The 24894-nt window shown below is 41.8% G+C and overlaps 1 protein-coding gene across 2 annotated transcripts in view; it reads left to right on the forward strand.

The window, feature by feature from the left end:
- The window catches only part of LOC140913108 (formin), a 246752-nt gene that overhangs the window by 128327 nt on the left and 93531 nt on the right, over nucleotides 1-24894 (forward strand). For both annotated transcript variants that reach the window (XM_073348842.1, XM_073348843.1), the window contains 4 exons: nucleotides 11013-11142; nucleotides 16749-16895; nucleotides 21076-21135; nucleotides 23121-23241. In XM_073348842.1, coding sequence (XP_073204943.1) covers nucleotides 11013-11142; nucleotides 16749-16895; nucleotides 21076-21135; nucleotides 23121-23241 — 458 coding nt within the window. The remainder of the gene's footprint in view (nucleotides 1-11012; nucleotides 11143-16748; nucleotides 16896-21075; nucleotides 21136-23120; nucleotides 23242-24894) is intronic.

Raw genomic sequence — 24894 nt, forward strand, 5'->3', positions numbered from 1 at the left:
TGTTCCACGCCTTTTTTCTGTGTAGACGCCATACCACGGCAAGCATGGAGCCCGCTCAGATCACTTTGGCAATTAGGAACACATTAAACACCACACGCATTATCCAGCAGTATATGCAGCACCAGAACCTGGCAAAGCGATACCGGGCGAGTAGGCAACGTCAGCATAGTGACGTGAGTGATGAGGACATGGACACAGACTTCTCTCAAAGCACGGGCCCTGGCAATGTGGGCATCATGGTGCTAATGGGGCAGGTTCATGCGGTGGAATGCCGATTCTGAGCTCGGGAAACAAGCACAGACTGGTGGGACCACATAGTGTTGCGGGTCTGGGATGATTCCCAGTGGCTGCGAAACTTTCGCATGCATAAGGGCACTTTCATGGAACTTTGTGACTTGCTTTCCCCTGCCCTGAGGTGCAAGAATACCAAGATGAGAGAAGCCCTCACAGTTGAGAAGCGAGTGGCAATAGCCCTGTGGAAGCTTGCAAAGCCAGACAGCTACCGGTCAGTCAGGAATCAATTTAGAGTGGGCAAATCTACTCTGGGGGTTGCTGTGATGCAAGTAGCCAACGCAATCAAAGATCTGCTGATATCAAGGGTAGTGACCCTGGGAATTGTGCAGGTCACAGTGGATGGCTTTGCCGCAATGGGATTCCCTAACTGTGGTGGGGCCATAGACGGAACCCATATCCCTGTCTTGGCACCGGAGCACCAAGCTGGAGAGTTCATAAACTGCAAGGGGTTCTGCAAGCACTGGTGGATCACAAGGGACGTTTCACCAACATCAACATGGGATGGCCGGGAAAGGTACATGACGCTCGCATCTTCAGGAACTCTGGTCTGTTTCAAAAGCTGCAGGAAGGGACTTTATTCCCAGACCAGAAAATAACCTTTGGGGATGTTGAAATGCCTATAGTTATCCTTGGGGACCCAGCCTACCCCTTAATGCCATGGCTCATGAAGCCATACACAGGCAGCCTGAACAGTAGTCAGGAGCTGTTCAACTACAGGCTGAGCAAGTGCAGAATGGTGGTAGAATGTGCATTTGGATGTTTAAAAGTGTGCTGGTGCAGTTTACTGACTCGGTTAGACTTCAGCGAAACCAATATTCCCACTGTTATTACTGCTTGCTGTGCGCTCCACAATATCTGTGAGAGTAAAGGGGAGACATTTATGGCGGGGTGGGAGCTTGATGCAAATCGCCTGGCTGCTGGTTATGCACAGCCAGACACCAGGGTGGTTAGAAGAGCACAGGAGGGCGCGGTGTGCATCAGAGAAGCTTTGAAAACCCGTTTCATGTCTGGCCAGGCTACGGTGTGAAAGTTCTGTTTGTTTCTCCTTGATGAAACCCCCCCTGCCCCTTGGTTCACTCTACTTCCCTGTAAGCTAACCACCCTCCCCACCTCCCTTGGATCACCAATTGCAGAGGCAATAAAGTCATTGTTGCTTCACATTTATGCATTCTTTATTCATTCATCACACAAATAGGGGGATAACTACCAAGGTAACCCAGGAGGGGTGGTGGAGGAGGGAAGGACAAGGCCACACAGCACTTTAAAAGTTTAAAACTTTAAAACTTATTGAATGCCAGCCTTCTGTTGCTTGGGCAATCCTCCTGGGTTGAATGGCTGGGTGGCCGGAGGCCCCCCCACCGCGTTCTTGGGCATCTGGGTGAGGAGGCTATGGAACTTGGGGAGGAGGGTGGTTGGTTACACAGGGGCTGTAGTGGCAGTCTGTGCTCCTGCTGCCTTTCCTGCAGCTCAACCATACACTGGAGCATATTGGTTTGATCCTCCAGCAGCCTCAGCATTGAATTCTGCCTCCTCTAATCATGCTGCCACCACCTTAGAGCTTCAGCCCTCTCTTCAGCCCACCACCTCTCCTCCTGGTTATTTTGTGCTTTTCTGCACTCTGACATTGTCTGCCTCCTCACATTCGTCTGTGCTCTGTCAGTGTGGGAGGACAGCATGAGCTCAGAGAACATTTCATCACGAGTGCATTTTTTTCACCTTCTAATCTTCGCTAGACTCTGGGAAGGAGAAGATCCTGTGATCCTTGAAACACATGCAGCTGGTGGAGAAAAAAAAAGGAACAGTGGTATTTAAAAAGACACATTTTATAGAACAATGGGTACACTCTTTCGTGGTAAACCTTGCTGTTAACATTACATACATAGCACATGTGCTTTCGTTCCACGGTCGCATGTTGCCTCCCCACTCCGTGTGGCTAGCCCCTCCTGCATCTCCGTGGCTAACAGCGGGGAACATTTCTGTTCAGCCACAGGCAAACAGCCCAGCAGGAACGGGCATCTCTGAATGTCCCCTTAATAAAAGCACCCTATTTCAACCAGGTGACCATGAATGATACCACTCTCCTAAGGATAACACAGAGAGATAAAGAACGGATGTTGTTTGAACGCCAGCAAACATACACTGCAATGCTTTGTTCTGCAATGATTCCCGAGTACGTGCTACTGGCCTGGAGTGGTAAAGTGTCCTACCATGGTGGATGGAATAAGGCTGCCCTCCCCAGAAACCTTTTGCAAAGGCTTTGGGAGTATATCCAGGAGAGCCACGAATGCCAGGGCAAATTAATCATTAAACATGCTTGCTTTTAAACCATATACAGTGTTTTAAAAGGTACACTCACCAGAGGTCCCTTCTCTGCCTGGCAGGTCCGGGAGGCAGCCTTGGTGGGTTCGGGGGGTACTGGCTCCAGGTCCAGGGTGACAAACAGTTCCTGGCTGTCGGGAGAACCGGTTTCTCCACTTGCTTGCTGTGAGCTATCTACAACCTCATCATCATCATCTTCCTCGTCCCCAAAACCTGCTTCCATGTTGCCTCCATCTCCATTGAAGGAGTCAAACAACACGGCTGGGGTAGTGGTGGCTGAACCCCCTAAAATGGCATGCAGCTCATCATAGATGTGGCATGTTTGGGGCTCGGACCCGGAGCGGCTGTTTGCCTCTCTGGTTTTCTGGTAGGCTTGCCTCAGCTCCTTCAGTTTCACACGGCACTGCTTCGGGTCCCTGTTATCGCCTCTGTCCTTCATGCCCTGGGAGTTTTTGACAAATGTTTTGGCATTTCGAAAACTGGAATGGAGTTCTGATAGCACGGATTCCTCTGCCCATACAGTGATCAGATCCCATACCTCCCATTCGGTCCATGCTAGAGCTCTTTTGCGATTCTGGGACTCCATCATGGTCACCTCTGCTGATGAGCTCTGCATGGTCACCTGCAGCTTGCCACGCTGGCCAAACAGGAAATTGAAATTTGAAAGTTCGCAGGCCTTTTCCTGTCTACCTGGCCAGTGCATGTGAGTTGAGAGTGCTGTCCAGAGCGGTCACAATGGAGCACTCTGGGATAGCTCCTGGAGGCCAATACCGTCTAATTGCATCCACAGTACCCCAAATTCGACCCATCAAGGCCGATTTCAGCGCTAATCCCCTTCTCGGGGGGTGGCGTAAGGAAATCGATTTTAAGAGCCCTTTTAAGTTGAAAAAAAGGGCTTCGTCGTGTGGACGGGTGCAGGGTTAAATCGATTTAACTTTGCTAAATTCGACCTCAACTCCTAGTGTAGACCAGGGCTGAGTGAAATAAATATAAGCACATTTTATGTCCTGGAAAATATGAATCATGCTTAGTGTTCTGGAATTATAAGAGGCCATGCCTAGTTTTGTAAATCATGGTGGGGAGGGGTTGGTCCACGTTAGTCACCCTGTCAGTTTCATGCTATCATTGTTCTGTAGTTAAAAATGAGGCATTTTAAAGAAACCAATTATTGTTGGTAATTCCAAATAAAATGAGTCTGCTTTCTCACCATCTCGTCTTTATCAAAACAGTTCTTATAATCCTTACCTAATTATCCCATGATTTCACCTGTTATTGAGAGATGTTGATTAAGGAGACTTCTTTTTTTAAATGTTGCTTTAAAATGAAATTATCAACCAGTGGTCAGGAATTAGGGCCTGCAGCTGAGCTTGGGACCAGTTAGTTGACCTCAGCTGAACACCTCGATAGACCAAACCTACCAGGCCTGCTTTGAAGCCAAGGAACAGCAGCCCTGGCTGCTGCTCAGTGCTTTTCTTGCAGCTGCAGCTGCTCCTGTGCCTGCCTTGTTCCCAGCCTTGCTCCTGCCCTGCTCCAGTCTGTTCAAGAGCTGCTCTCCTGCTTGGTTCTTGACTCTGGCTCTGACTACTGACCTCTGACTCCAGCTCTAAGTGACTAAGCTTGATCACCCACTGCTGCAACCACTAGGCCTGACCACCCACATCCCATTCCATGACAGTTTGAGCATCCTCCTCCTGAAAGAAGGGACAGGTTCTGCTAGCAGAATGGATACTGCTAGGGCCAGTGTCTCCCTGTCAGAGATAGTGAGTCTCTTGCAGAATCTGCAGACTCAGGTCGCTGCCCTGCAGGCCCAGAATGTGGCACCTAGGCATAGGCCATGCCACCTGCAGCTCCAACTCCAGCCACTCGAGAACCAAAAATTTCCCTGCTAGACGAGTTAGCTGGCGACTGCAGTAAGTTCCTCAAGTTTCTGAATTAGTGCTGGCCCTATTTCTGTTGCGCCCTCAGTCATTTCCCCTGTCCACTCCTGAGTAGGACTTATCAGCCTGCTGACTGGAGAGGCATTAGCCTGGGCCTCTCCACTGCTGGAGAATTTGAGTCCTCTTCTGAGCCAATTGAGAATTTTTGTTCAAGCCGTGGCGATGATTTTCAATGACCTGAGTCGCATGCGTATGGAAGAGGCTGCTCTCCAAGCATTGCTGCAGAGGCATTGTCCAGTTGCTCATTATGCCGTGGAGTTTCAACACTTGGTAGCAGCCACCAAATGGAATGAGGCTATGCAGCACTAGCACTGAGCAGGAAGCTCAGCTCAGATGATGAGGTCAAAGATGAGTTGGTGCAGATGGAGCCTCTGACAGGTCAGATGCCCTAATTGAACTGTGCATAAAGACTGACAACTGCCTGATGGAACACCACCAAGTAAGAAGATTAGCTTCCTGACCCTACCAATCACTCTGACTCCAGCCAACCAACTTTCTGTGCCTTCCCCACAGCCTGTGTCCATGCAGGTTGACCAAGCTGGGCCCCGCTTCTCTAACATAGAGGAAAACAGGCCTCAGGCCTGTGCCTATACTGCGGAGAACTGGAACACTTAGCATTGACTTGCCCTGCAGAGGCCCAGTCTGCATCCCAGTCAGGAAGCACCCAGCTCCAATAGAAGGTTTGGCATTCTTCCCCTTGCTCTGGTACCCTGCACCAACATTTATCTGCTGGTACTCTGGCGCCTCAGGTAATTTAATGGACTTGAATTTACGTGAGAGTATAATGTCATCACCAAATGCAAAGTTTCCCTGATTTAATAGTGTCCATTGATGGACCGCTCCTCTCTACAGGCTGCCACTCGCCTAACTGCCCCTTAGAGGTCACTACCCTTCAAGGTCATCAAGAAATTCTTCGGTTTGGATTGATCCATATGCCACATTCTCCTGTTCTCCTCTGTATTCCTTGGTTCATTGCCCATGATCCATATCTCTGCTCGCAGACTGACATGGTGCATTTTAGTTCACCATACTGCTGGGATCTTGCCTCCCAAAATCCAACCACAGAGATAAATACTCTGCTTCTTTGCCTATCTCCCAGGAGATTCCAAGACAGGGGGCTTAGTCTAAAAGGATCCTTCGCAACCCCTATGGTCTCTTCAACAGTCCCAGTGGTACATGCCAAATATCAAGACTTCTCTAACATATTTGACAAAAAGAAAGCTGACATCTTGCTACCTCACTGTATCTCCGACTGCCCTGTTGACCTCCAGCCTGGGGCAGTGATCCCTTTTGGGTGTATCTGTTCTCTCTCAGAAAATGAGTTATAGGCTGTCTGAAGCTATCTCCAAGAAAACTTGCAAAGGGGGTTCATCCATCTCTCTCATTGGTAAGAAGGATGGCTCCCTGTGGCCTTGTGTGGATTAACAGCCATTAAACCATGTTACAGTCCAGAACCAGTAGCCCTTACCAATGAACTCTTTGAGAGACTCTGCTTCACCAAGGTCTTTACCAAGTTGGACCTTTGTGGAGCTTGTAACCCAGTTCGGATTAGAGATAGAGATGAATAGAAGACAGCCTTCACACTTGGTATGGACACTTTAGTACTTGGTTATGCTCTTCAGCTTGTGCAACACTGTGGTGACTTTCCAGTGCTTCATTCATGATCTCTTTAGGGACATGCTGGACCAATTTGTGGTTAGCTACCTCAATGAGATCCTCATTTTTACTGAGGATCTGGTTATCGTGATCAACATGTATGCTGAATCTTAGAAAGATTCTCCTAAAACCACTTGTATGTGATGCTCAAGAAGTGTGAATTTGACCAGGACATGACTGAATTCCTGGGGCATATTGTCTTCCTCAAGGGACAAACTATGGACCCACGCAAGGTGGCATCCATGTCATGGTTGATTTCCTAAGATGGTGCACTTTGTTCTGTGCCATGCCTTCCCTACTGTATCAGAAACAACATGTCTCTTCCTAGAGAATGTCTTCCGTTACCATGGATCACCAACTGGCCTCATGTCGGATCAGAGCTCCTGTTCATCTCCCCTTTTTGGTGGGTATATCTATGATTTCTTGGCATAGAGTCCCTCACCTTTTCTGCCTATCACCCGCAAATCAATGGGCAAACAGAACATATCAGCCAGATTCTAGAATGGTATCTTCACTGTTTTTTTAATTACTAATTTTCCTTGTGGAATTTGCCTACAATAATGCAACCCACGCAAACTTCATTCTTTGCTAACTATGGCTTTAAACCTTGTTTTCATCCAGACATACCCACGAGTTCCCAGGTACCTACCACCATGGACTTGGCTACTCACTTGCTCGAAGTGCACCAAGAATTCAAGAAAAATGTAAGATCTTCTAAAGAAGCTTATAGCACCAGTCTAACCAGGGTCACCAAACTTCCCCAACCTTGTTGTAGGGACAGAGTTTGGTTATCCACCCAGAATCTTAAAGCCCATCAGCCAAACTGGATTACCAGTACCTGGGCCATTTCAAGATCTTGGAACAGGTCAATCCAATAACATGCAATCTGAAGCTACCCAAGGCCCTAAAGATCCATCCTGTATTTTATAACTTCCTTCTAAAGCCTTTTCTGAGAACCCCTTCTTGAACCGCTCCAACCCACTTCCACCATCCATAACCGTTCGAGGGCAGGAGTAATATTTGATCTGATGAATTCTTTCTTCCTAGTAAGTTAGGGGGAAACTCCAGTACCTGGTGGACTGGGAGGGCTACAGTCCAGATGTACAGGCCAGAGAAATGGTGGAGAACGTCTGTGCTGAGCCTGGGACCAGCTAGTTAACCTAAGCTGAACATCTTGATTGACCAGACCCCCTGATTGGCTGAGAAGTGTCACCAGGCCTTCTCTTTAGCCCAGCAGCTGGACCAGGCCAGCACCTGCTCCCTAAAATTCAAAGGTATCTTGACAAATTGGAGAAGTGGGCTACAGACACACAATGAAAGACAAATGTAAGTGCTACATTTAGGGGAGAAAAACCAAATTCACAAATACAGAATGGGAGATAACTAGCTTGGACACAGCATTGCTGAGAAGGATCTGGCACTCGTGGTTGATCACAACCTCAACATGAGTCAGCAATGCGATGCTGTTGCAAAAAAAGTATATGCAGTTTTGGGTTGCATTAACAGAAGCATAGCTGGTAAGTCACAGGATGTGATAGTACCACTCTACTGGACTCTGGTTAGGGTTCAGCTGGAGTTCTGCATCCAACTTTGGTCATTGCTGTATAAAAAGGATGTAGAGAAATTGGAAAGGATCCATAGGCGAGCAACAAAGCTGATCAAAGGAATGGAAGGCAAGCCATATGAGCAGAGGCTGAAGGAACTGGGTATGTTTAGTTTCGAAAAGAGGAGATTAAGGAGAGACATGATATCAGCCTTCAAATACTTGAAAGGCTGCCATTAAAAAGATGGAGAAAAATTGTTCTCTCTTGCCATAGAGATCAGGTCAAGAGGCAATGGATACAAACTACAGCATACCAGGGTTGAGCAGGGGGTTGGACTAGATGACCTCCTGAGGTGTTTTCCAACCCTGATATTCTATGATTCTATACCAGTTTTAGATTAAATCTCAAAATAATCTTCCTAACTGTAAGAACAGTGGAACAAACTGCCTAGGGAAGTGGTGGAAGCTTCACTGGAGGTTTTCAAAAAGAGGCTGGATAGCCATATGTTTTGTATGGTTTAGACACAACAAATCCTGCTTCTTGGCAGGGGTTTAGCTAAATGATCGTTGTGGCCCCATGTAACCCTACAGTTCTATGGTTCTATGCTTCCCGCCGCAGCTATGATCATCCTGTCCCAGCCTTGTTCCCAGCTGTACTTGGTTCCTGACTCCGACACTGATTCTGGTCTTTGGTGCTATTCCTGGCCTCTGATTGTCGCTCCAACCACCAGTCCTGACCACCCTCTGCTCTGACCATAACCCCAGAGATGCTCTTACATCAGTTTTATAAGCCATTCAAAATACTGCACTTTCTGGAAACTCAATAAATCAATTGTGCTGTTACGACTATCCACTGAGTCTCAATAAACGCGGACCCAGGGGCTTTTGTTGGAACTACGTTAAGCACATTCGTCCCACAAAAGATTAAGTACACAAGAGTTCCAACCTTGTATGCCCAGATTAAAATTAGTTACTATGGGACATAAACCTAACTGCATTTTCATTGGTAAGGTTCAAAGCACAGTTAAATATGAAATGCCATGTTTTTAAAATTGTTACAAATGGTAACATTATGGATTAAAATACTGTAAGTGTTGGGCTAAATTCAGTACAGTCTAAAAGAAGCTTTTGCTAATTTTAAACGTTTTAAAATTCCAGAGAAACAGAAAGCTTTCCTGTTATCAATAATGGTCTCCTGCACATGTGATTTTGATTTGTTTTGCTGGCATGTTATATTTGCTATTGTTGATGTACACTGTAAATGTATCTTAGCAGTATTGCAGTGTGCCCCTAAATTATGTTTCTTGATAATAAAGTTGTTAAAATGCTAATATTCATTAGAGTGGAAAAGATTTATATGTGTAATTGACCACAACATGGGGTCTTGTCTGAGGGACACAGATGCTCTAGCTTCTTTCCAAGTATTGCATTTTGGCTGAAATGCAATCTTCCTGTAGTTCTAGCTAGTACTAAATCATTGCTAGACAGGGAAATGGGAGCAAAATGCAATTTGGGGCTTTATTGCTGACCATGTTATTGAGCACAGTAAGTAGAGAACTGTCATTTGTTTGAAGGTAAAATATTTGCTTCTCCCCAAATTATGACACTGAGTCCTCATTCTCCCCTCTCTTACACGGGGGTATCTCCATTGACTTCAGTGGTGGTCCTTTTGAATTTCACTGGCATGAGAAGAGAATCAGTTTTGTTTCAAATTATTCACTAAACTTGATGTTTTTAGAATGTGAATAAATATAAACTGGTGCATTATTTCTTGGTAAAAATGATAACTTCATTGTCTTTCAATTCAATGGATGCTATGATTCATATATAGTTACACTATGATGGCCTTTGGGCCTGATTCAAAGTTACACTAAGGCCCTTTTTACAGCAGTCTGTCAGGGTAAAGGAGCCATCAAGTGGGTATACATTTTATATAAGCTTTCTTTAAGGTGTCTTTACACTGCCAGGGTAGAGTACCTGATATGAAACCCTCTGTGCTTACAGTAGATCATCAGTAGAATGTTGTATTAAGGGCCATCAAAAAGTTACATTCGGTCAATGGGGCACTCCATCATATCTTGAAGTTAGGCAAACACTTACCTTTCTTAACTCCAAGCTACAATTAATGAGTGAACCCAGCGTATTCTGTCCTCTTCAAAACTTTATCCAGTACCCTCTTGCATTAATTTACACTTTTGTTTGGTTTTTGACTTTGATAGATAATCCAACCTGCATTTTGTACAAAAGATGTCTGCCTGAATTGTTGTGGTGTCCTCATTAAAAAAAATCTCTATTTACCATATGATAACTGTACAGTTATCATATTTATTTTATACTCAACATAATGGGAAAACTGTGATATCCAATATTACCCTAAGTGGCAACTGTTGGTAATGATGACCCTTAATTACAATATAGGGTCGATCATTCCACAGATTCAGACTATAGATTTTTGTTTTAAGTAACCAGGTGTTGTCACTAATCCATTCCTTTATTTCAAAACAACAAAATGTTCTGTGAGATGCTTCACTGTCTCCTTTTTTTCCTGAGTTATGTCAGGCTAATCGTATTTTATAATTTGCACTTTAAAACCCTGAATCACTTGGTTCATTTGCTGGATCGTTCAAATCCTATCCTATGGTGAGTTGACCAGAATAGAGCACAATATCAAGGGATTTCAAATGAAGAGTAGTCATGAAAATGAAACCAGTCATGCACCTCATTCCTGCCATGTGGTGTTAAAGTCCTGCCCATCTTAATTTAGGCATCTCCTTTGTCCTTAACTTGTCCTTTGTAGCCCTTTAGCAAATGTACACCAACATTTTGGGAAACACTTGGCTAGATGATCAAAAGGGTATTTTTCTGTTTTTAATTGTTGTTATTCTGTTATACTCTTTATTTAGCAACACACCAAACAATCAAACTGATAAACCGATGTACAGAGCTGTTTTCATCCAGTACAGGGCAGTGTTTATCTCACACACACTCCTGTCCATAGAGTAGTGGAACAGAAATCTCCACTTTGCTGGTCCTTCTGCTTGTCACCAACAAGCTTTGATAGTAGATCTCGTCTGTTCTCTAATGTTGTGCAAAAGATCATGAAACAGTTATTTTGTTCTATCATATTTCATTTACAATTCAAATAAAGAAAGATTGCTTTATGTATGTGCTTTCTTTGACACTATTACTCTGACATGTTATATTATAACAAAAGATGTGAAATGTAATGATTTGGTATTACAGTATAGTTCTTATTTTCACAGATTTTTGTATGAGTTATCCCAGATCCCCAATTTTGCAGAACGTGCCCAATGTATAATCTTCCAATCTGTTTTCTCTGAGGGGATAACCTCAGTGCATCGTAAAGTGGATGTTATTACTCGTGCTTCTAAGGTAGGTTCTGCCAGTCTAATGAAAGCAAATCACAAATTAAGTTTATTTAAAATACTATGTATTTCTTTGCTTCCTAAAGCTAATTGAGGTATAATATAAATAATTCGGCAGTTTCATTAACTTTGCAGGAATTTAAAAGCACTATATGGCTCTTACATAACAACATTTCATTCCAGCGGAATAGCAGATTTTAATAAACTTACATAGTGCTAGTCATTTCATGTAAAATGATAGATATTTTCAGTAAAGAAATTTCAAATGTTGCAGAACCGAATAGAGTCTTACAGTAACACAGAGACCAGCATCAGAGCCAACTTTAATAAATGAATTAAACTAGATCAGTAAAACCCTAGAAAATAAATAAATACATACATTTTAGAAGAAAAAGAATGGGTTCCTAGATGTTACAGTAATAGAAATAATTGATTATATGATTAGAAGAAAACCTAAACAGTGAATCATAGAATATCAGGGTTGGAAGGGACCTCAGGAGGTCATCTAGTCCAACCCCCTGCTCAAAGCAGGACCAATCCCCAATTAAATCATCCCAGCCAGGGCTTTGTCAAGCCTGACCTTAAAAACCTCTAAGGAAGGAGATTCTACCACCTTCCTAGGTAACGCATTCCAGTGTTTCACCACCCTCCTAGTGAAAAAGTTTTTCCTAATATCCAACCTAAACCTCCCCCACTGCAACTTGAGACCATTACTCCTTGTCCTGTCCTCTTCTACCACTGAGAATAGTCTAGAACCATCCTCTCTGGAACAACCTCTCAGGTAGTTGAAAGCAGCTATCAAATCCCCCCTCATTCTTCTCTTCTGCAGACTAAACAATCCCACTTCCCTCAGCCTCTCCTCATAAGGCATGTGTTCCAGACCCCTAATCATTTTTGTTGCCCTTCGCTGGACTCCTCTCCAATTTATCCACATCCTTCTTGTAGTGTGGGGCCCAAAACTGGACACAGTACTCCAGATGAGGCCTCACCAATGTCGAATAGAGGGGGACGATCACGTCCCTCGATCTGCTCGCTATGCCCCTACTTATACATCCCAAAATGCCATTGGCCTTCTTGGCAACAAGGGCACACTGCTGACTCATATCCAGCTTCTCGTCCACTGTCACCCCAGGTCCTTTTCCGCAGAACTGCTGCCTAGCCATTCGGTCCCTAGTCTGTAGCTGTGCATTGGGTTCTTCCGTCCTAAGTGCAGGACCCTGCACTTATCCTTATTGAACCTCATCAGATTTCTTTTGGCCCAATCCTCCAATTTGTCTAGGTCCCTCTGTATCCTATCCCTGCCCTCCAGTGTATCTACCACTCCTCCCAGTTTAGTATCATCCACAAATTTGCTGAGAGTGCAATCCACACAATCCTCCAGATCATTTATGAAGATATTGAACAAAACCGGCCCCAGGACCGACCCCTGGGGCACTCCACTTGACACCGGCTGCCAACTAGACATGGAGCCATTGATCACTACCCGTTGAGCCCGACAATCTAGCCAACTTTCTACCCACCTTATAGTGCATTCATCCAGCCCATACTTCTTTAACTTGCTGACAAGAATACTGTGGGATGGCAACCACAAGCATTCATGCAAAAGGCAAGCATACTAAATTGTCTGGCCTACCATAAGAAGAGCCTCTTCTGAACTACCTGCTGCCCCACTCCACCTGTGAGTGAAGGAGCAAGGTGCAATTGACAGGATCTGTTTTTTGACTTGTTGCTCTGCTCACATGTTGGCAAAGTGGATTTGGAGGTGCTTTAGAGGGAGAGAGTATAATGTGTGGGGAAAGTGAAGAGTCCGAAGATGGGGATAAAGTGAGAATTCAAGAGGAAAATGAGCCCCAAAAACCAATTCAAACAAAGAGACAAGCCAAAAAAGAGGAAACGAACAGTGTAGAAGAGACTAGTGTAAATCTGGTTATACCTGTGATGTCACTGAAATGTTGTGAACTGAAAACAAAGCTCCCTCAGAGCTCAAATGTCTCAAAAACTGTTTTGTATTTATTTGCAGCACTCAGATCAGAAATGTTGCCAAACCATATTCTGCCATGGCATTAAAACAAAACCACTTAGGTAGTCCTAAAAATGAGCTTTCTTTCTTAAAACCCTAGGAATGTTAAAAACAAACAAGATTTCACACAGTATTTCCAAATAGTAATAAAAACAATGACATTGTGTGTTTATATGGTGCTTCCTATAGAATGTGCATTATAAACAATGAATTAAGACACACAGAATTTCTGAGGCACAAAGCACCTGATCCTCATTTATACTAAGGACACCACTCTGTCAATGATAAGGGGCTTAAATTACTTTTCACTCACTTTAAGGTCCTTTTACAATACCAGGGTGGTAAAAAGTGGCCTTGTGTAAATAAGAATCAGGGCCATGGAGTTTGAAAGGCTTCCCCAAAGTTACAGAGCAATTCTAAAGCAGACTTGGGAATAGCATCCAGGTTTCTTGACTCCCAGTCACTTTCTCTCCCATCTCTTTCCCTTTCTTCTGATTTTTCCCCAAGCAGGTGAAGTGTGGTCCACTGAATGCAAAATCAGGGCCGGTGTCTCTGCCTTATCTTTTACAGCGTACCCATTTTGTCATCAACTTCTCTCACCATTTATCTCACCACTGAATTTATTTTTCTTCCTTCTGGACCCAAATTTCAGTTTTTAATGCCTAGGAGGGATAGTGTGTGTTTACATGGAGGCCATTCATTATCCATACTAGCTTTAGGCCCTTTCTTCTTCTTCTTTTTTTTAAAGCAATTTAAAATGGTTTACTGCCAGACTGTGGCTTGCCCTGCCTACCTCCCATATGGTGCACTGGGTATAGACCCACTGTAACCCACACACCTTCTGGGTGTGGTGTTCTGTCCCATCTAGTGGCACCAAGACCACTTAAAGAGAGAGAGAAAATGAGTCTGCTTTACAGCCTTAGCTAGCAGGCAGTTGGATTTTAGCTCATGCTGTAGGGGCTCATGCACTAAGCTCCAGAGGTCCTGGGTTCAATCCTGCCCGCCATCGACCAGGGTCTGTCGACGTTACACCAGCGCAGCTTATTCTCTCCCTAAAGCAGCAGGGAAACTGGGGTGGGAGCTTGATTGTGACTCCCTGAGTCTGCCCCAGGTGCAGAACAATAATCCACTGCCCCTTAGTCTGGGCAGATAGCAAACTAACAATAAAGCCCTTTCTTATTAACATTTTTGAAATGGCTACTCTATTGTGCAGTAATTTCCTCTTATAATTTCTTTGAGTAAGAACATCTGCATCATTTTGTGTCACCTTCATAGTACAAGATACTACACATTGTACTTCATATGGATTAATACAAAATTAAAGATAACATCTCAGAAGGAGAAGACACAATCTATTCAATTTCTTCCCTTTACAGTTTGTTTTTAGGTTCCTGTCTTTGTGCTATAAAAATAAAATCTCTTAAAAAAACTATTTGCCTGTGTTACTACAGTCTAGAGAGTGATTACAGTCTGCCATGTAAATACTGTTTAGCCTTTTGATAAATTTGATAATTTATATAATGCACCAGGTTATAGACTGTTATATATTTCATATTCCATGTCCATTTCATGCACAAAACACATCACTTTAATCTAGCGATGGGCCAGAATTGTAATCTTGAATCCAAACACCAACCTCTTGGTCCATCTCTGTTTTAGACAGGCAAACAATTGTGTTCTTACATTGGTATAGTATCTCTTTCCAATATTTCTAAAAGAAATTCATTGTGTGACTCAGAACCTACATGTAGAACTAGGTTTTTCAGCTTAAACTATTTTTAACAAAAAATGCAGATTTGGTGACATTGAAACATTTTGTGGATTAATGTTGATTTTACCAAATTGTTTTGGTTGTAAAAAAAACTTAAAAAAAAATCAAAATGTTTCACTTTGACATTTCTTAAATGAAACATTTTCATTTGTAAATTCAAAACTTTGTTTTGAAATTTTGTTCAGCTTTATTTTTTTGAATTAATAAACATGAAAAAATGTCAAACAATGTTTTTATTTTGGATCAAATGAAATGTTTGACCCAGAAACACTTTTTTTTCAATTTTTCTATTTGGTGAAATTTTCAAACATTTTAATTTTCAGTTTGACCCCCAAATGAATTTTTATTTTATTTTTTTGGAATTGCCAACAAACCAAAAAATCTTTTTTTTTGCACAGCTCTACTTATATGTTGAGTTCTACCACGGAGAAAATTCTTATGTAGCCTTGAAAGTTAGGTTTTAAAATATGAGTATCATAGAAGATTATAGTTGGAAGAGACTTCAGGAGGTCATCTAGTCCAACCCCTTGCTCAAAGTACGACCAACCCCAGCTAAATCATCCCAGCCAGGGCTTTGTCAAGCGGGCCCTAAAAACCTCTAAGGATGGAGAATCCACCAACTCCCTAGATAATCCATTCCAGTGCTTCACCACCCTCCTAGTAAAATAGTGTTTCCTAATATCCAACCTACACCTCCCACACTACACTTTGAGACCATTGCTCCTTGTTCTGTCATCTGCCACCACTGAGAACAGCCTAGCTCCATCCTCTTTGGAACTCCCCTTCAGGTAGTTGAAGGCTGCTATCAAATCCCTCTCACTCTTCTCTTCTGCGGACTAAAGAAGCCCAGTTCCCTCAGCCTCTCCTCATAAGTCATGTGCCCCAGCCCCCTAACTGTTTTCGTTGCCCTTCGCTGGTCTCTCTCCAATTTGTCCACATCTGGCCTCTCTCCAGTTTGTCCAGAACTGACACAGTGGCCTAATGGGTAGTGTTGTGAATGGCAGTACTTGGTTCTGCTGTCTTATGTTACTCTAAAATTGGCATTGTGCGCTTCTATGTTTATACCTCATTGATTCCATGTCAGATTTTACTTAGATTGTAAACTCTTTTGGTAGGGTCTGTCTTTTTGTTCTGTTTGTATGGCACCTACCTCACTGGGGTCCTGTTCCATAACTAGAGCTCTTATGCACTTTTGTAATACAAATAATAATAATACTTTTTCTCAATTTGCAAATGAATGAATTGTTTTTAAACTGCCAACGCTGCATCCTGGGCTCTGAGAGTAAGACTAACTTATGTTTGGTGATTTTGTGAGAGAATGAAAGAAAGCTGCTGCAGGCCAAATTGATGCACAGTTACAACTCTGCAAGTTCACAGTCTTCTGGTTGTTCCCCTAGTAGCACCTGTTCAATCCCCATTGAAAGCTGCCTGGTTTTGTAGAGGGATGATTGAGGGAATAATTTGGACTGCAGAATCTTTACTACTGAGAATACTGAGGGAGGGGAAAAAATATCCAGCTTGACTCCTATAGTGTCCAGAGCCCAAAATCACAAAACATCCCTTTACTTTACTTTGATGTGGAATCAGTAAGTGACAAACATGGAACCTCATAATGCCATTTTCATGACTACTGTATTTTAAGTACAAATTGTAGAAAATGGTTGGGACTCTTTCACTGGTATTATGGTAAATATTGGTATAAGTGCTTTAGGGAAATCCATATTTTTTGTCTGTCTCATCATTGTAACATTCCTGGGCAACAGTAAAAGTATTGTAAATGTCTTGTACCACCTGATGTTACAAATTAGTATTCCTCTTTCAGGATTTGCTGGACATGAAAAGTGTGAAGGAAATTTTAGGCTTGATTTTGGCTTTTGGAAATTATATGAATGGGGGAAACAGGACACGAGGTCAAGCAGATGGATTTGGTTTGGAAATTCTTCCGAAACTGAAGGATGTCAAGAGCAGAGTAAGTAGTATTTTTTACTTTAAAGGGCATTTGTCAAGTGATCTTTTTCATGTTCCATAATCTGCAAAAGGTTGATCTCGCTTGCCTCTTACCATTATCTGTTTTAAACAGCAGCACACTTTGTAGATGTTGTTTTTGGAATGTTTCTCCCTTCTTTGTTGTTCTGCCCAGATCATTTGCTTCACAAAGAATTTTCCTCCTCAGTGACTACTGGCCTCTGTCTCTTTCTCCCCACTTTGCCCTCTGCCTCACACATGCACACATAGACATCTCCTGTCTCACCTAGATTCTGCCACTGAAAATATTATCCTGGTGTCAAAGTCTTTTTGTGTATTTTTCAGTCAAGATTCACAGAGGGATGAAGGTTTCTCCAGTGACTGTCTCCAACCCTCACTCCTGATATTAGTTGCATATCTTTACAAAAGCCACTAGCATGTGAGGAATTACTTTGAGGGTCAAGTTTAGGAACAGTGGCTAGAAACTGGAAACCTGAAGGATCAGATTTGAGTTTATGGCTTTGGATTCTTGGTGGAAGAGTCTGCCCATGGCCTGCAAAGTGTTGCCTGTCTTCATTTTTAAGTTGGCCAGTATCACATCTTCTTCAAATAACAGTTGTAACACAAGAATTCTGAACTGCTACACTGAGTGAGCAAGAAAAATCAGCCTAGATGGCCAATTCTTTTCTGAAAAACTGGAACCCCAAAGGGTCTCTGGATAGTTACTTAAGGCTTTAGTGAGGACATTTAAAAATTAGCCACTTTTGGGTCTCATGTTGCCCTACCTCCATTTCAGCAGGGATGATGTTTGATCAGATCAGCAGTGGAAAGACAAACCTTGTGGTCCTGAATGGTGGGAGTGCAGGCTTGGCTGCTCTGTGCCCCTCTCATCCTGAATGCACATGGTGATCGTGCCTGGCCAGGGGAGGAGGTGGGAATTTTATAAATCTCCCTGCTGCAATTGGCTAAAAAAAAAAAAAAAGTTTGGGAACCCCTGGCTAGTATGACTATATGTCCCATTTTGGGCCCATACGTCCCAACTTTTTTGGGAAGATGATCAGCTGGCAACTGGTGATCAGTTGGCAAGATCAAATGGGACCAGTGCTCAGTTTTGCCAAAAAGAAGCTTGTGTGGTTGAGGGGCAGGGCTCAGGTGGGAGGGGAGAGTGGTGGGGCTCGGATCAGCCCTGTGTAGGGCAGGAGAGGGTCTTCGGTGAGTGGCTCAGGCCAGCTTCACATGGGGGAGGGGAGAGGGCCAGCGGGGGGAGGAGGGAGAGGGACTTGGGGGAGTTCAGTGCCACACAGGGGAGGGGCTCGGGAGATCTCCATGCCATGCGGGCAGGGGAAAGGGACTGAGAGCAACTCCACGCTGGGGAGGGGCGGGGAGGGGGAAAGGGGCTCAGAGTAGGGGAAAGGGGCTCAGAGTAGGGGAAAGGAGGGAAGAAGGGAGAGTGGCTCTCTCCAGCCCCGTACGGGGGGCCCCTCACTCCAGCACTGTGCTGGGTGGGGGTGGGGGTCCCTCGGTCAAATGCTGTGCTGGGTGGGAGGGGTCCTCAATCCAGTGCTGCGCTGGGTAGGGGGGCCCTTCATGTGGCCAGCTCAGCTTGGGGCTTGGGCAAGCAGCACTCAGCCAGCTCTGCTTGGGGGCAGGGGGAATTGCTCACCACCTCCACACAGGCTTCTCTGAGATGGAGGCAGGGCCTCAGGGGGAAGAGGAGGAGTGGGAGAGAGGAGGAGCAGGGGTTGTGGCTAGTGTTCTGGTGCTCCTGTAGGGCCCCACAATTGGTCGGAGCCTCTGTGCACAGGCCCCATTGGACCATAAAGCAATCCGTCACTGGGTGGGAGAGGATCAGGATTCATCTTAGGGATAGGTTGAAAAAAGCCAACCCTTAATATTGATTATGTGGCATGAAGGCTTGGAAAGATAATAAAGTTGTGGTCCCACACTTTAAATCTCTCTGTGTCTGTGACCCAGTCTTCTGCCAAACAAAGGTGATAGGTGTGTGTGACATACTAGGGTACAATCCAGACTAATGAGTGGCTGTGTCACCCCTACACTAACCTGGGGTGCCCTTTACAATGCTTTACTGTTGTAACCTCCAGTCTGGACTGCTCACAAACAGCATCCAGCATACAAGTCACTCCCAGCTATGTCTGTGTGTGTGCTGCAGCCAGCCAGCCAGCCACACGTTGGCTCTTACCAGCCTTGGTTATACTGCAGCGTGACCCCAACACACTCCCAGCCTTAGACCTTCCCCAAGAAATGTATGCCCATTGTATGCCCAACTCTCTTCTGGACAATACAAGTTTATATTAAGTCTGTTATTGCTTCAGAAGAAATAATATGCACATAACTTGCCACCGCAAATGGAGTTCCCCAAACAGTTCAGTTTAAACACACTGGATTAGATAAAACAATAAAACAAGTTTATTAACTACAAAGAGAGATTTTAAGTGAGTACAAGTAATGAGGCATAAAAGTCAGAAATGGTTACAAGAAAAATAAAGATAAAACGCAACTAGTGCCTAACTTAACAAACTATGTTAAGTTCAAAGCAAAGTTTTATCACCAGATGCTCTCAGCAGTCTTACTGACCAAACTTCTTAGGTCAGAACCTCTTCTCCAGTCCAGTGAATGTTTCCTTTGTTGCTTCTAGTGCCATGGATGTGATGGGTAGGGAGAAAGAGAGGGATGCTGTGTGGTGTTTGTCTCTCCTTTTTTTAGTGTCAGTCCTCCTCTTGAAAAAACATTTCCAGCTGAGATTCAGGAGACAAAGAGTCCATAGGAAAGGATGCTCCCTGATGCTTTTCCTCACATGTTGGAGCTTTGTTTGTTTCTCTTGTTGCTTGGTGACTCTGTTTACTGTTTAAGTGCAAATTAAGCAGAGAGGACATTGCTTTGTTTGAGACAGACCAGTTTGCCAACCTCAGTTTGGAACATGTGGTAATAATACCATACAGTGGAATCTTACCACTTCACATACAATGTTGCCACACAAATTTTATCAGGACAATAATAACCAGCAAATTATGAGTTTTCAAATGATATCTCACAAAGCATACTTTGTACAAAGACTATTACAGTAATATGTAGGGTGTGCACCTGGGTATATTCTGTCTGTGTGGTGTAAGAGTGTATATAGAATAAAGTAGAACTAATATTGTACTTCACAAGGGCAGTATATATATATTGTTTTGCCTGTATGAAGAGTAGTGACTTGCTTAATTACAAATGTTGGTACTCTGGGTTATTAATAAAATGTAATGTGTTGCAGACTCAAATATACACCAGACAGCTCTGTGCAGCAAGTCATACATTGTGCATATCCAAACCTTTATCCTGATAGCTATCAATACACTATATACAAATGGAAAAAAAAGACATCAAAGACCTTCCACGTATAATACACTACATTGTCTTTCTTTTGTGCTGTTTAATAATTTCCTGTAACTTATGATTCCATACCTGAAGCACTGTTTATCTATTTCCACAGCTGAAATGAGGTAAATTGATTCAGTAACATATGAAAATATATCATTGTCATGCACAATAATACAGGCAATGCAGGACCGAAAAAGTAGTGGCTTTGTTGAGTGAAAATCTTTTAACATGGTAGAACTATATATTCATGAAACAACATACATTATGTACGAAATGCACTGAGCATGTGTATATTCCATGGTTTTATATTTGGTATAAAAGATATGGAATGGCTATATACTTCATGGCCTGTTACACAGGAGGTGAGACTAAATAAACTAAAGGTCCTGTCTAGCTTTAAAACCTGTGAATTTTAAAATGTGTGAATTTATTAAATTTTCAGGCAATTACAATATTTGTTTATATAATTACTTGAATTATTAGAGAATTGTAACACCTGTCAGTTTTTCCCACTGCAGGGTCTCAGTAATGCCAATTGGTAGAAGTTATCGGTGTCCTGTGGTGGGAAAATCAGGTTCCTGATTATTATACTAGTTGGATTTTTATGATCAATGACTCTGCAACTAATACATTGTGGATCCTACTCCACAAGGCCACATAAATTAATAAAATGGGATTATATTCCTTTTAAAATGATTTGGTGATTTTCTTCACCCATTTAAAACTACTTTCATCATAGGTCTTTTGACATTGTTTTCACTCCCAAGTTAACCTTTTAATTAATATATTTAATTTATTCCTAGGATAACGGTATTAATCTTGTGGATTATGTTGTCATATATTACTTACGACACTTGGACAAGGTAAATGATTCATTTGCTGCATTAACTACTGTATCAGTATATTACTTAGAGAGATTGTGTTGACAAAGAGATTAGAGAAAGACTTGAATTTATTACTAATTTTTCTTGTCTGAATAAAATAGTTCGAACAGGGAAAATAAAATTTATAAAATTGAATACTAAGACCAAGACTAAATATTGTCTACTTTCAATGTTATACTTTGTTAGCATTTTCACCAAACAATACTTGTAATTGTATAATTTCCTAGAACCTGGAAGGCATGAACAATCAAGCCCTATTTGATATGCAGTTATACAGACAATTCGCAGCATGTTGTTTTTCAGAAAGCTACACAATTTTAATGGCAGCCTTGTTTCTGCATGTTCGCTACCAGTGTTTGTTATTGGAAATGGCTATACTATATGTTAGGACTCTTGCTATCGCATAACACCATAGCCTGGCTGTTTGTTGGAACTTGGCTGTCTCTGCTGGCGAACTGAACACTGCTATGATTTCCATCAGTTTTAAATTTCTCTCAAAAAATATTCAGTTAAAATAAAAACAAAAATTGTTCATTATTCACACTGTGGAAGCAGGAAGCAAATAGCTGCAAAGCCCATCTGTTTCAGTAAGGGCACTGATGGAAGGCTGAAGCATGCATAGGCAGAATTTCTGTTGATGAGAGAATACAGTGGTAGGATGTTGTTTGAAGCTGCATTGGTTCTGCTGACAGGTGATTAAACTAGAGTTTGTACTTGGGGGAAGAAGTTCTGCTGCTTTGGATAACTTACATTTTTAAAACTCCTATGGTAATATTATTTTTAATGTACTGTTATGAGCTGGATGAAACCTTGTGATGGGTTGAGTTAAAACCGCATTGAGACTGATAGGTATGAACTCACCATTCAATTAGCATAGCTAGAAGCATAACCCCCAAGTAGGGCAGGAGCTTTTGGCTGAATATTCTTTTGGGTCGGCGTGTGTGCGTGTGTTTGGGAAGAGAGATGACAAGTATACTGATAAGAGACAAAAACTGAGAGAGATATAAATATATAAATTTTGTCCATCTTTCCTGGATTTGTTTCCAAAGCTTTTTGTATCTTTATAATCATATAACTTTGAACTTTTCCTAAATGTTCACAACTTTTCCGAAATGTTCACAACCTTGGAGTTGTCCTTCGTTAAAGACTGAGATTTGAGAAGCAGAAAACATTTTAAACTCAATAGTGTATGCTTGTAAAATGGTTTGTCATTAAAATACCTCCTACACAACACCTTTGCATCGTTAGTATTTCCTTTGAGAAGAAGCTTTGAATCTTGTAGGGTTTTTTGTTTCTGATTTGTTTCATTGTCATTCCAGAGACAAGGTACATGCTTAGGGTTGCATATGTAAACGATAACCCATGTGATTTATTTCTGCACATAAACTCTCAACTATGTATTTTTATTTGTACAAAATACTATATTCTAGCTAGTGCATAAATACTGATGACAAATTAGGGTCATACAGTATGAATTGGGTAAGATTATACCTGCAAACAGTTGGCATAAGCTTGCTTGTTCCAGTAAAACATACGTTCATGTTGTCATCTAATTTTAAGAAATGTTTAATCCCATATCAAAACCTTTATTGGTATAAAATGAACTGAAATTGTGAGGTCTTAGTTTTGTCTGCTAGTTTAGGTTGATATTCTCCATTAGAATTTGATTGTACCATAATACTATAGAAAAAGATTACATTACTATTATGCTTTTGACATAAAGATGGAAATGAAGGGTGACATCCTGGTCCCATTGAAGTTAATGGCAAAACTCCCACTGACTTCAGTAAGGTCAGGATTTCACCCAAAACATGTGTCCCAGTGAATAACTATTTTCAATGTCATATTTCTGCAGTTTTATAACACTAATTCATAGTTAAAATTTCAAGAAAAATATTTTGTTTCAATATGAATTTTTCTTTTTCATACTTGCCTGTTATTTATTTGTTTGTTATTTATTTTAGGACGCAGGAACAGACAAGAGTATTTTTCCTCTACCAGAACCACAAGATTTCTTCCAAGCCTCCCAAGTTAAGTTTGAAGACCTAGTAAAAGACTTAAGAAAACTGAAGAGAGATCTAGAAGGTAACTGGGAACTTTTACATTGTTATGCTAACAACTGAGTGCCCTTTAAAAAGTGAACTTTATGAGTTTTGTTTATTACTAATTAGGTTTATAGTGTTGTTCACTCTAGGTATTTACACCCTGGCACAAATTACAAACACAAAATAAAAATAAATGTACATCATGACTTTTTTAAAAAATGAAAGCAAAACCAGCTAAAAGTAATTTTCTATAATCCCTTTTAAATTCAAAGGGACTCAAAAGAAATCTCTTGGAAATTTGCTTTAATTATGTAAGAATTTTCCTCTGGCTTCTCCAGGATTCTGTGTTTAACTGTAGATACCTCTTAGTCCAATAACATAAATACTCGCCACAGTCCTTGTATAACAATTTAACAGCTACAAGAAAGAATCTGAATACTATTAATGTAAAAATAAAACACTACTTGCCAAGACACAGCAAAGGGAAATGGAGAGCTTCATCTCAAAATATTCTTTACCCTTGGACATAAAATAAACATTTTAAAATGTTTATTATAAAAAGGGGCTCAGAAAGGCAAGTCTTCTATCAATCAAAGCACTGAGTTAGAAATAAAATAGGAATGGGTTGCTCTCTAAGTATTCTAGACAGTTTCATTTTTACCTCATGCTTTGTAAGACTTTCTTAAATAAACACAGCAAATGATGATTGAATATTTCTAGCTTCTCACTTTGGTTAGGGAAAAGTAATACTAAGGCTGTTTTGTATAAAAATTGGATTTCAAGAAAAGAATTCTATATAAAAGAATATACAAAATATTCTGCTTAAATTTAAATACTATATTAACTTCTCGGGGGGGGGGGGTTCCGAACAAAACGTTAATTTTAGCATCAGAATTGAGGAAGATGACTGTATTCTGTTGTTCAGTGTAAGGCAATAAAAAACATTACAAAATAATTTATTCTTCCAGTTAGAAATGGCTGAATTAGGTTATAGCCACCTTAAGGAGGGTTTCAAAGGTCAGCAGTGGTAGGAAGGTATCAGTTGTTGTTTATTCAACCCGGGCATAGGCAAGTGCTCTATCTCCTCTCATCTCTTGGCCCTGTAAAACCCTTGGCCTGCCCTCTCTCGTGCTAGTTTGTGCAGAAACATGATCTGTGTTTGATGTTCTTCTACTTCAGCATGTAGTTCTGCTGCCATGCATTTCACTGTTACAGGCTGCACTGTAAGCCTTTGACAGTCACATGATTTTAGTGCTAAATTGCAAAGAAAATAAAGAGAGAAAGAAAAAGGAGGGGTAGTGAAAAACACGATAGTTCAGGCTTCCCTATTTTTATTAGATTTATATTTTTGTTGTGATCTTTTGTTTTTGTGCTTCAAGATGTATATTTTGTCAGACTATTATAAGGAAAGGTAGAAGCTTTTATATGACCCCAGATGATGGGGGAAAGGAAAGAAGAAGATGATGATGATGATGATGCTTTATAGGAAAATAATATAAATATAGTGCTGAGTTTGCATTTATTATATTACTGTATAAAAACATATTTGAAACTTGACAACGTCAAACAATGGATGAAAGTAATGACTTTGACATACAGCAAACGTTTCCAAACAAAAAACATTCTTGTAATCTTTTGATGTGCCAGTGTATTTAACACTTAAAAGGCACCCAGAAATTTTTGGAGGAATGGT

This window comes from Lepidochelys kempii, chromosome 6 (genome assembly GCF_965140285.1).
Source record: "Lepidochelys kempii isolate rLepKem1 chromosome 6, rLepKem1.hap1, whole genome shotgun sequence".
NCBI lineage: Eukaryota > Metazoa > Chordata > Testudines > Cheloniidae > Lepidochelys > Lepidochelys kempii.